Here is a 12,490-nt window from a genome sequence, read left to right as displayed (position 1 = left end):
AAGATGTGGCTATCCAATCTGTTGTTCGGATGCCAAGACGATGACATGGGACAACTGCGTAGGAAGTTTTTCTTTTGGGGTGAGCTCATGTACTTTTTTCCATCTTTGCTTCTAATGGTCCCTATAAGGTTGTGAAGTATGCCGAATCTAAGACTATAAGTCTGAACAATGCAGGAAACCACTTTCCTATACCTATCTTATTCTTACACTTACGTATATTGTTTTTTTCCTATGATTTCAATTGTATTTGTCTTCATTAACTGTGTGCTTCATCAGTTTCATCTTCTTAGGGTATGTCTACACTACGAGAGTAGTTCGATTTTACTTAAATCGAATTTTTGGAATCTATATTGCAAATTCGAACGTGTGTGTCCACACTAAGGACAGTAATTCGACTTTGTGAGTCCACACTAACGGGGAAAGCGTCGACATTGGAAGCGGTGCACTGTGGGCAGCTATCCCACAGTTCCCGCAGTCCCCGCTGCCCATTGGAATTCTGGGTGGAGCCGCCAATGCCTTCTGGGTAAAAAAATGTGTCGAGGGTGCTTTTGGGTAACTGTCGTCATCCGTCCATCACTCCCGCCCTCCCTCCCTGAAAGCGCTGGCGGGAAATCAGTTCGCGCACTTTTCTAGTCAGTGACAGCGCGGATGCCACAGCACTGCGAGCATGGAGCCCGCTGCGACCATCGCTGCAGTTGTGGCCGTTCTCAACGCCTCACAGCTTATCATCCACCTTTCCCAGAGGCAGATGCAGATAAGTCAGGCGAGGAGGCTACGGCACCGCGGTGAGGGCCTGAAGTCTGAGAGTAGCACAGACCTGTCAGAAAGCACGGGACCCAGCGCCGAGGACATCACGGTGGCAATGGGTCATGTGGATGTTGTGGAACGGCGATTCTGGGCCCGGGAAACAAGCACTGACTGGTGGGACCGCATAGTGCTGCAGGTCTGGGATGAATCCCAGTGGCTGCGAAACTTTCGCATGCGGAAGGGAACTTTCCTTGAACTTTGTGAGTTGCTGTCCCCTGCCCTGAAGCGCAATGACACCCGGATGCGAGCAGCCCTGACTGTCCAGAAGCGAGTGGCCATAGCCCTCTGGAAGCTTGCAACGCCAGACAGCTACCGGTCAGTCGCGAACCAGTTTGGGGTGGGCAAATCTACCGTGGAGGTTGTTGTGATGCAAGTAGCCAAGGCAATCGTTGATGTACTGCTGTCAAAGGTAGTGACCCTGGGAAACGTGGAGGTGATCATAGATGGCTTCACAGCGATGGGATTCCCAAACTGCGGTGGGGCCATAGATGGAACTCACATCCCTATCCTGGCACCGGACCACCAGGCCAGCCAGTACATTAACAGAAAGGGCTACTTTTCCATGGTGCTGCAAGCACTGGTGGACCACAGGGGACGTTTTACGAACATCTACGTCGGATGGCCGGGCAAGGTTCATGATGCTCGTGTTTTCAGGAACTCTGGTCTGTTTAGACGGCTGCAGGAAGGTACTTACTTCCCGGACCACAAAATAACTCTTGGGGATGTGGAGATGCCTATAGTCATCCTCGGGGACCCAGCCTACCCGCTAATGCCCTGGCTCATGAAGCCCTATACTGGCGCCCTGGACAGTGAAAAAGAACTCTTCAACTACCGTCTGAGCAAGTGCAGAATGGTGGTGGAGTGTGCTTTTGGCCGTCTCAAGGGGAGATGGAGAAGCTTACTGACTCGCTGTAATCTCAGCGAAACCAATATCCCCATTGTTATAGCAGCTTGCTGTGTGCTCCACAATCTCTGTGAGAGCAAGGGGGAGACCTTTATGGCGGGGTGATAGGTTGAGGCAAATAGCCTGGCTTCTGATTATGTCCAGCCAGACAGCTGGGTGATTAGAAGAGCCCAGCGGGACGCGCTGTGCATCCGGGAGGCTTTGAAAGCTAGGTTCCTGAGTGAGCAGGGTAACCTGTGACTTTTAAGTTTGTGTACAGAGAAGCTGAACCTGTCCCCGTTTCTTTACCCAGTTAATGTTGACTATCTTCTCCAGTTACATACCCCCTTCACCCCCTTCCAACACATGTTTAGAAATAAAATCACTTCTACTTTAATGAACACCATTTTCTTTATTACTGTTTTCGCGGGAATGTTTTAAACCTGGGACGCAGACTGTGGTGGGGAGCGGGTGTAGTGTAGTGACGCAAATGACACTTCTAAACTCCAGGATTGACAGGCTCCGCTGTGGTGGACTGGTTGTTTCAACGGAGCCTGTCACCCCTCCTGATCGGGACTGTGTGTATGGGGGGGCTATGTGACTTTGTGGCAGGGGGAGGACGGTTACAGATCCCCTGCTGCGTGGCTCTGTGATCCAGGATAAGGACCGCCGCATAAGATCTGTAACTGCCCTCCCCCGCCACAAAGTCACAGAGCAACCCACCCCCCCACCACAGAACATGAAAACCACCTTCCAGACTGACCAGGGTAACTAGTGACTGCACTGTGTATGTGCCCTGCTGCTGGACCTGCCCCCGCCTATGTACCCTGCTAAAGGTGACTGTCCTGTCCAATTACCAACCCCCTTCCCCCTCCTACCCCCCCTCCTCCAAAAGAACATGATGGAAACAGTAATTAACAGAAATGTATTTTTTACAACACATGAACTACACATGAAACTGGGAGGTGAAACTTGGACAGGGGCTTGTGTGAGGCGGGAAGGAAAGAACTTGTCAAATTTTGGGGAATGAGAGCCTTCTACTACTAGAGCTGTCTGCAGGGGTGGAGTGAGAGTTTGCACGGACTCTGCCGCCCCTCCTTCTTTGCACTTTGGGTGAGGGGGGTGTTGACGTCACTAGGCCTCACCCTAGGTAACTCGGGAGGGTGGAAGGCCACTAAGTGTCAATGAAGCCTTCCTGCACTAGGCCTAAGTGAACCAAACTCTATCCTTCCATGTTTAAACTCTAATCAACCTCAAAAGCCAGGTGCAATTGGAATATGTAAGCAACCAGTTATCTGTGTGCAACCCCCTGCTCAAGCAGTAATAATGAGGCCTGCATGTTTCTGGCTGAAGGGAAAAAGGACAAGATAACGGTTTAAAGAAGTTATTAACAAGCTAGGCTTATAGCTGCCAAGAATGACTTAACTATTACCAGGGATGGGAGGGGTAGAGGGAGGAAGGGGGGGGGAGAAAGGGAGGGCTAGAGGGGAAAGGGGGGGGGTGAGGCTTAACTGCAAAATGTATAAAAGAAGAAAAACTGTTCCTGTTAATGTGCTTGATTTGAGACTTGCCAGTCTCCTTGCACCGCTTTGGGATCCCAAATAAACTTTGTTTGCTTCTCCCCCTGGTGTCTTTATTGGCGCGAAGCACACCGGGCAACAAACCCACTGTTGCTGTCCTCGAGCACACCTGTGCTGGCAACAGTTTTGGCGCCCAACGTGGGGCTCGAGGCTGAAATTTAGCCTTGCCCGGACCCCTCTCGGAGGTCGACAGATTGCGGCGACGCCCGACGCCCAGCGCGCACCGGTGACTTTACCGGGGGCCTCGGCGAAGACGTGGTTTGGTCGACCCCAGAGGGCACAACGGTGCAACGCGCTCAAGTAGTGGAGAAGCAGCTGCGGGCGACGGTGGGGAACCGGTCCCATGGATAGGGTGACGGTGCAGAACCGGACCCTTGGATAAGGTAGGAACAGTCCAGTGGGGACTTTATCTGTCTTGACCTGGGGACGCCCAGTGTCCACCTGTTATGACCTGGGGACGCCCAGTGTCTCCCTATGGGGCAGGGACAGAGTATGGCAGGCAGGGCAAGGTGTACACCCTTGGAATGCATTCTGGTGAATTGGAAAGTGTTTGGCGCAAATCCAATAACTAAAAGTAAACTGAAAAGGTTCTGTACAGTAGACTGGCCTCAATATCAGCTAGAGGACCAGGAAAGGTGGCCACCGGAAGGATCACTTAATTATAATACGATCCTTCAATTACTTCTGTTTTGTCAGCAAACGGGTAAATGGAATGAACATATGTATGTACAGTTGTTTATGTTGCTAAGAGATAGGTTAGATATTTTGCAAAAGTGTAATTTGACTCCGACAGGTTCGGTAGTAGCTACTGTTAGTCCCCAGAACCCCCCCACAGCTGTAATGGCAGGTCCGGTGTCCCCTTCGGCTATCACACCCCCACCATATAAAGACAAGGTGTCTCAGGTCCCAGAGATTGCCCCCTCGGTGGAATTTTATCCGTTGATCACTGAGACCGTGGTGTCCAGACATGGCTCAGATAGGAATCAGGCCACTACTATGCAGGTTTACACCCATGTGCCTTTTAACCCGGTGGACCTAGCAGCCTTTAAGGTACAGGCAGGGGAATTCTCTACGAATCCAAGCAAGATTATCTCAGTCTTTGAAGGGTGCCTGGCTAGCTGTAAGCCTGACTGGGATGATTGTAATGTCCTTATGCGGACCCTGCTGTCTGAGGTGGAGCATGATCAGGTTATGTCTAAAGAAAAGGAAAAGAGGCAAGCGAAAATGATGGTCGCAGCAGTACAGGCCGGTGGCAGGGGAAAATTCCAGGAAGGTGGAAGGGGCTGGGGAATGAGAGGACATGGGTGTGGGTGCCCTGGCTCACAGGAAAGGCGTCTGGGTCGCAACCAGTGTGCCAGATGCCGGAAGGAGGGACATTGGAAAAATGAGTGCCCCGAAAGGGAAGGTACCCCTATGATGGCAGCGGAGGATCAAGAATAGGAGTGTCAGGGGAGACGGGCTATCCTGCCCCTGGAATCCCGAGTAAACATGAGGGTGGGAGACTTGGACATCAACTTTTTAATAGACTCTGGAGCTGCACAAACCGCCGTAAATCAACCCCTGCAGCTGCCTGTGTCAGAGTCCCTCACTGTGGTGGGTGCCACAGGGAAAGGAACCAAGTGCCCAGTATATGCCCCAGCGGAATGTGCTTTGGGAAACAGAACTCTATCTCACAAACTGGTTTACCTCCCTGATTGTCCAACACCTCTACTGGGACGGGACCTGCTTTGTTGCTTAGGAGCCACCCTGCATTTCACCCAAGATGAAATAACCCTCACCTTACCCCCAGAGAATACCTGGATAATGACCCTTGCAATTGAGCCCTCAGACATGCAAGCCCCAGAGTGGAGCAAGTGGGAAGACAAAAGGAGGGTTAAAAAGCAGCTTTGCTAGACAGTGTGGGCCCAGGGATTTAAAAATTCCCCCACTCTGTTTGGCCAGGCCCTGGCCAGAGACTTGGAGGAGTGGGACAATGAGGACAGGGTCCTCCTCCTGCAATATGTGGATGACTTGTTAATGGCTGCTGTGGGTCTCATCCCTTGCCTTAAAGCCACTGTAAGCCTCCTGAACTTTGTTGGACTCCTCAAAAGTGGGTGTGCTCGTCCTGGTTTGTTGCTCCAAAGCTCTGTATAGAAGTTATTTTACTGGAAGGGTGTATAATGGCAATGTGTGTGTGTTCATTGTTGGGAAAAGGTGTATAAGTGAAGAGTGGAAGTTTCCTTTGTAAGTTAAAAGAAGCCAAGAAGGAGAGAAGGAAAAAGAACAGAACGAGTTAACTGAGGGAAAAAATATAGCTAGCAAGCTCAGTCCAAAGATAAGATGCTGGCACCATCCAAGGACACTACCCAGAGCTAAGACTTGGCCGACAGCCAAGAAAAGGGGGGGCCTGAATGGGCCCAAGCAACTATGAGATCTGCAAAACACTGTCAGGCATTAATGAAATGTGTTAGGTTTCTTTTCTCACAGAAAAAAGACGTGCTAACCAAAGACCCTAGCAGCCCTGCCACTCATTGAAACAAGGAGACTGAGTCTACGTAAAGTCCATCAACGAAAAACTGCTTTGGCTCCACACTGGAAAGGCCCTTTCCAAGTCCTGTTCACCACCAACACCGCTGTGAAGTACCAAGGACTGCCCATCTGGACCCAGGCTTCTCACTGTAAAAAGACCCCTCCACCTCGGGAGGACTCTCCGACTGATGATAAGCCTATTTAAAGACAGGGTGATGTGCTAGTAACCTCTCCCCTGCATGATGCTGAACAGGAAAAGAGAAGAAGGAACACTTGCTTCATTGAAACCACAAAGTCCAGGAATTCCTGACTACAAAAGACATTAAGAACTGACCCTGGTGAAGAAACAAAGAATTATACGCTGGCAGGGAGGCTCTTAGACCCCTGGCCTCCCAGGTACAGGCTGAATGTCTAGTCTGCCAAAAGAACAACCCTCGAGCTGGAGTGTCAGTGCCATCAGCCACTCTGGAACCTACCCCAGGTCCGGGGCTGGTTTGGCAAATAGACTTTACTGAGTTCCCCCGGACCCAAGGATTCAAATACCTTTTCGTCTTGGTGGATCGATTCAGCGGATGGCCTGAAGCCTTCCCACGCCATAACAACACTGCCAAGACGGTGGCTCTGAAATTTGTCAAGGAGATCATTCCCCGCTTCGGACTCCCCCAGTGGATGGAATCTGACAACGGAACACACTTCACATCCCAAGTTGTTCAAAAGATATCGGATGCCCTGCAAATCCCCTGGAAGCTCCACACTCCATGGCGACTGCAGGCCAGTGGAGTAGTGGAACGCACAAATCAGACACTTAAGTGGCACCTCTCAAAGGTGTGACAAGAGGCTTCCCTTAAGTGGCCTGATGCCTTACCCCTTGTTTTGCTCCACATGCGCGCTCTCCCAAAGGGCAGGTTAGGGCTCAGTCCCTTCGAGATTATGTTTGGAAGGGCATGGCCTATGAACGGTACACCGGTTCTGGCAGGGGAGTGGGAAATGGGGTGTGGCTTTTTATCTCAGTACATGTGCTCTCTGTCTGCTGTTCTCTCCACAGGTATACCAGAGATTTGCAGCCTCTCCCGCTGGATGCCCCTGTCCATTCCTTGCAGCCAGGCAATTCCGTTCTCGTTCGGACCTGGAAGGACAAGCCTCTCCAAGAGAAGTGGAAGGGACCCCACACCGTCCTGCTGGTCTCCCACACAGCAGCAAAGGTCAAGGGACACAAGAACTGGATTCAATCACTCCCGTCTGAAGGCAGTGCCCGCTCCTGAATGGTGGACCGTCCAGCCTACGGAAAAGGACTACCAGCGACGACCTGAGACTTAAACTGTTATTCAAAAGACAATAAGGCCTGCTGGGAATGCCCTGTGGTCTCTTTGGACAGTCGCAGCGCACTCCCCGTGAAAACTCTAAGCATTGGTTGTGTTTACTCTCACAGGGCCAGCCTAACCTGGTGGCCTGGTCCTTTTGTTTTTAATCTGCCTACTATTGGTAATTGATATTTTGTGGGTATTTGGGGAATTGTAATTGTTAGGCCCTAGGGTCACCTGCCCAGCATGAGTTCAGGTCCAGGGTCTGCCACAGTGGTACTCTTTCCCATAAGGACACTCCTTTCGTTACCTCCCGTTTTCCCCCCAGGCACATGTGGGATGGAAAGGGATCCCTACTAACTTGGAAACAAACACATATGAGTCCTTGAAGGTTTGCTTTGCCCAAGAGTTTAACCTCTCTAACTGCTGAGTATGCTCCCAAATCCTGCACCACGCAGCAGGGTTACCCTGGAGGGTGGTCCCCCAAAATTGGTCAGATATCTGTTGGGGATGGTTCAGTAGGGGAAGAAATACCTCGGGTACCCCCTTGTGACAAAACTGTACCATTAAATCCCAGTATGCATTAAGGGACAACCCCTGGCCGCCTCAGGCAGCGTTAATCTTTGTATGCCACCTCAGAGCCCTTTAAGGAAGGAGACAGGTTGGGTATGATCCTCTTCCCATCCTATGGGGTGGAACGGCTAACCCAATTTTATCATAGGCTCTCTGTGTTTCTCACCACATTCGCCAATGAAACCTTGGCCATAGAGAAGAGCCTTAACTCAGAGCTATACCAGCTCCGGTTGCTGTCCCTGCAAAACAGACAGGCCTTAGATTATGTTTTAGCCTCCAGGGTGGGGTGTGTGCCCTTATTGGGAATGAATGTTGTACTTATGTCCCGGAAAACTCACAGGACATTAACAAGCACGTCCTGTCGGCCAAACAGGCTTTCAAGCAGTGGAAGGCCCAGGAAAGGAAACCCACAGTTTTCGATTCCCTTTGAAGTTGATTGCCCAACCTAGGAGGACTGGGGGGTGGCCTTGTGCGTCTCCTCCTCACTGGTGTGGTATTGTGCCTGGTCACCCTCCTCCTAATTGCTTGTTTTAAAATGCTCCTCCGTAAGCTTTGTGCCCCCCCTTCCTCAAAAATCCCGGCATACCCTCTCATTGAAAACCCCAGCTTCATAGCACTTAATCATATCTTGTCCACAGAATATGAGAAAACTCAGCCAAAAGCTTGTTGAGTATTCTCAAAGGAGGGAGTTGTTGACGTCACTAGGCCTCACCCTAGGTAACTCGGGAGGGTGGAAGGCCACTAAGTGTCAATGAAGCCTTCCTGCACTAGGCCTAAGTGAACCAAACTCTATCCTTCCATGTTTAAACTCTAATCAACCTCAAAAGCCAGGTGCAATTGGAATATGTAAGCAACCAGTTATCTGTGTGCAACCCCCTGCTCAAGCAGTAATAATGAGGCCTGCATGTTTCTGGCTGAAGGGAAAAAGGACAAGATAACGGTTTAAAGAAGTTACTAACAAGCTAGGCTTATAGCTGCCAAGAATGACTTAACTATTACCAGGGATGGGAGGGGTAGAGGGAGGAAGGGGGGGGGGAGAAAGGGAGGGCTAGAGGGGAAAGGGGAGGGGGTGAGGCTTAACTGCAAAATGTATAAAAGAAGAAAAACTGTTCCTGTTAATGTGCTTGATTTGAGACTTGCCAGTCTCCTTGCACCGCTTTGGGATCCCAAATAAACTTTGTTTGCTTCTCCCCCTGGTGTCTTTATTGGCGCGAAGCACAGCGGGCAACGAACCCACTGTTGCTGTCCTCGAGCACACCTGTGCTGGCAACAGGGGTATGGGACTTGGTGGCGGGGGAGGGCGGATACAGATAGACTGCAGCGGGGCTCTGTCCTCCTGCCTCCGTTCCTGCAGAACATCCACAAGGCGCCGGAGCGTGTCCGTTTGCTCCCTCATTAGTCCAAGCAGCGTTTGAGTCGCCTGCTAGTCTTCCTGCCGCCACCTCTCCTCCCGTTCCATGTGTGCTTGGTGCATTTGGGACAAGTTCTCCCGCCACTGGGTCTGCTGTGCTGCCTGGGCTCGGGAGCAGCCCATAAGTTCCGAGAACATGTCCTCCCGTGTCCTCTTCTTCCTACGCCTAATCTGCGCTAGCCTCTGAGAGTGTGATGCCAGGCTAGGTTGTGAGACAGTCGCAGATGTGGCTGTGGGAATGGGAAAAAGGGAGTGAATTCCTCAGAAAGATAAATGTAGTTGTGAACAAAGAACATAGTCTTTCTCTGTGAACAAGACCATGCACAGCACCTATCACATGTGCACTCAGGACAAGGTCGAATTCTCGGCCTTCGCATTCAGTGCCTGGGGTCTTGCACTGCAGATCTGAGAAGCGGGGCAGGACACTGGAATTTGTGTAGCAGGCAGACATGGTAAGCCATAGACTTGTGGCAGCTTAAAACTTTAATAGTAGCACTGGCCTCCTTTCACATTGAAAGCAATGCCAGTCCCTGCTGCCAGCAATCCGCCAAGCAGGAACTCTGCCCCTGTCCCACCCCCTCGCGGCTGTCCCCGGGTAAGATCCCTGTATGCTGCCCCTCTCCCGCCTCCACCGCGTGGCTGCAAACCAGCGGTTACAGTTCTGTAAAGGAACGGGCAAGCAGTCCCAACACTAACATTCCCCTACCTAATTCAAAGCAGGTCACCATGAGCGACATCACCCTGATGAGGATCTCAGACAGTGAGAAAGAAAGAATGCTTCGGGAAAGCATCCAAAGACAAGGGCCGTATGCCGCCCTGCTCTGCAGGGCAATGATCCCTGAGTACTTGATTGTCTCGTGGCGCGGAAATGTTTCATACGACGGAGGACCCAATAAGGCCGCTCTCCCCAGGAACCTGATGCAAAGGCTTTCCAATTACCTCCAGGAGAGCTTCCTCGAGATGTCCCAGGAGGATTTCTGCTCTATCCCCGGACATATAGACCGCATTTTACTGTAGCTGCACTGGCAGGGACTAAACAGTAGAGTGGCTTGGGCAGAACAATCATGCTAAACCGGACATTGTTAGATTTTTTTTCAATAGTTGCACTGCCCAGGACTGAAACGTTAAGCGCCTAGGGCAAACTAATCATGAGAAACCCATTGTTGTTGTTCTTAATATTCCTGTTCTGTTAAAAATAAATGTTTAGATGTTTAAAACACTTACTGGCTGATCCTTCCCCAGATTCTGTGTCCGGGTTAACGGCTGGGGACGGTTGGTAGGGGATCTCTGTAAGGGTGATGAAGAGATCCTGGCTGTCGGGGAAATCAGCGTTGTAAGCGCTGTCGACTGCCTCATCCTCCTCATCTCCTTCCTCATCTTCCCCGTCCGCTAACATGTCCGAGGAACCGGCCGTGGACAATATCCCATCCTCAGAGTCCACGGTCAGTGGTGGGGTAGTGGTGGCGGCCGCACCTAGGATGGAATGCAGTGCCTCGTAGAAACGGGATGTCTGGGGATGGGATCCGGAGCATCCGTTTGCCTCTTTGGTCTTCTGGTAGCCTTGTCTCAGCTCCTTGATTTTCACGCGGCACTGCGTTGCATCCCGTCTGTATCCTCTCTCTGACATGTCTTTAGAGATCTTCTCGTAGATCTTTGCATTCCGTCTTTTGGATCGCAGCTCGGAAAGCACGGACTCATCGCCCCACACAGCGATCAGATCCAAGACTTCCCGATCAGTCCATGCTGGGGCTCTCTTTCTATTCTGAGATTGCACGGCCATCACTGCTGGAGAGCTCTGCATCATTGCCAGTGCTGCTGAGCTCGCCACGATGTCCAGACAGGAAATGAGATTCAAACTGCCCAGACAGGAAAAGGAATTCAAATTTTCCCGGGGCTTTTCCTGTGTGGCTGGTCAGAGCATCCGAGCTCGGACTGCTGTCCAGAGCGTCAACAGAGTGGTGCACTCTGGGATAGCTCCTGGAGCTATTAGCGTCTATTTCCATCCACACCTAGCCTAATTCGACATGGCCATGTCGAATTTAGCGCTACTCCCCTCGTCGGGGAGGAGTACAGAAGTCGAATTTAAGAGACCTCTATGTCGAACTAAATAGCTTCGCGGTGTGGACGGGTGCAGGGTTAATTCGATGTAACGGCGCTAACTTCGACATAAACGCCTAGTGTAGACCAGACCTTAGGCTAGGTCTACACTACGGGGGGGGGGGGGGGTATCGACCTAAGATACGCAACTTGAGCTACATGAATAGCTTAGCTGAAGTTGCATATTTTAGGTTGACTTACCTGGCTGTGAGGACGGCGGCGACGGCGGCGCGGCAGCGGTCGACTCCGCTTCCGTCTGTTGCCGCGGTGGATTTCCAGAGTTGAATGTAGAGCCATGGGGATCGATTTTATCGCATCTTCACTAGACGCGATAAGTCGATCCCCAATAGATCGATTGCTACCTGCCGATCTGGCGGGTAGTGAAGACATGCCCTTAATTAACTGTAATCTGCTGCCTGAAAAAGAACAGCAGATGCACTTTGCAACCTAGATTAATACCAGACTACAACAAAAATAAAGTATGGGTCTGATTCTCCACTGCCTTGCTCCTTGTGGCATCATTTACTCCTGTGCAAAGTGTGTACAAAATGCTACCATTCTGATTTGGTAGTGTTTTACACTCATGTTGCACAGGGCTATTGGCTACAGAAGGAGCAAGGCAGGAGTATGATTGCAAAGAAAGCCATCTGAATGTAAATAGCTTCAGTAATTAGGTTAATTGATTATATAACTTTGGTAAAGTTGCTTCTGCTGTTGCTAGACATCCCCCCCCCCACACTGATGAAACAGGCTCTAATAGTACTTTTCCATGTGAAAAATCTGTGTGGGTGGCGCATGGAAGAACGAGGGATTCTCAGCTGTGTTCCCTCTAAGCCAGGAGTGAGCAAATCTTTTGGCCCGAGGGCCACAACTGGGTATGGAAATTTTATGGCAGGCCATGACTGCTCACGAAATTGGGGTTGGGTGCGGTGGGGGTGAGGGCTCTGGCTGGGGATGAGGAGTTGGGGGTGCAGGAGGGTGCTCTGGGCTGGGACTGAGGGGTTCAGAGGGAGGGATGGAGATCAGGGCTGGGGCAGGGGGTTGGGATGCAGGAGTGGTTCAGGGGTGCAGGTTCTGGGCGACGCTTACCTCCAGCACCTCCAAGAAGCAGCAGCATATTCCCCCTCTGGCTTCTACATGGAGGTGTGGCCAGGCGGCTCTGCACGCCACCCTGACTGCAGGCACCGCCCCTGCAGCTCTCATGGGCCATGGTTCCCAGCCAGTGCCCCTTGACTGCTCCTACATGTAGGAGCTGGAGTGGGTCATGCCACTGCTTCTGGGAGCCATGTGGAGTGGGGCAAGCCCCCTACTCCACTCCCCGGCTGGAGCA

The 12,490-nt window shown here is 51.4% G+C and overlaps 1 protein-coding gene and 1 long non-coding RNA gene across 2 annotated transcripts; one reads left to right on the top strand and one right to left on the bottom strand.

Moving 5' to 3' along the window:
* The first annotated feature begins 3,241 nt into the window (after window positions 1-3,241).
* Window positions 3,242-8,842, top strand: LOC135981495 (uncharacterized). Its single transcript, XR_010598532.1, has 2 exons — window positions 3,242-3,653; window positions 5,737-8,842. It is a non-coding gene; the product is annotated as an uncharacterized LOC135981495 (long non-coding RNA).
* A 131-nt stretch (window positions 8,843-8,973) lies between these two features.
* Window positions 8,974-11,002, bottom strand: LOC135981494 (uncharacterized). The gene is made up of 2 exons (XM_065584226.1): window positions 10,288-11,002; window positions 8,974-9,293 (listed from the first exon to the last, which is right to left on the bottom strand). Exons 1-2 carry the CDS (start codon window positions 10,865-10,867, stop codon window positions 9,076-9,078), a joined length of 798 nt encoding a protein of 265 aa, XP_065440298.1. The 5' UTR covers window positions 10,868-11,002; the 3' UTR covers window positions 8,974-9,075.
* Between the last annotated feature and the right edge of the window lie 1,488 nt (window positions 11,003-12,490).

The sequence above is a fragment of the Chrysemys picta genome, chromosome 2, assembly GCF_011386835.1.
Source record: "Chrysemys picta bellii isolate R12L10 chromosome 2, ASM1138683v2, whole genome shotgun sequence".
Classification (NCBI taxonomy): Eukaryota; Metazoa; Chordata; order Testudines; family Emydidae; genus Chrysemys; species Chrysemys picta.
The sequence above is the reverse complement of the archived record's forward strand: the minus strand, read 5'-3'. Positions and strand labels throughout refer to the sequence as shown.

Excerpts from the sequence above, each read along its gene's own strand:
- LOC135981494 (XM_065584226.1), bottom strand. The coding sequence starts at position 10,867 with ATGATGCAGAGCTCTCCAGCAGTGATGGCCGTGCAATCTCAGAATAGA. Across the intron at positions 9,294-10,287 it reads ATCTGGGGAAGGATCAGCCA|CCACATCTGCGACTGTCTCA; the intron begins GTAAGTGTTTTA and ends CCATTCCCACAG.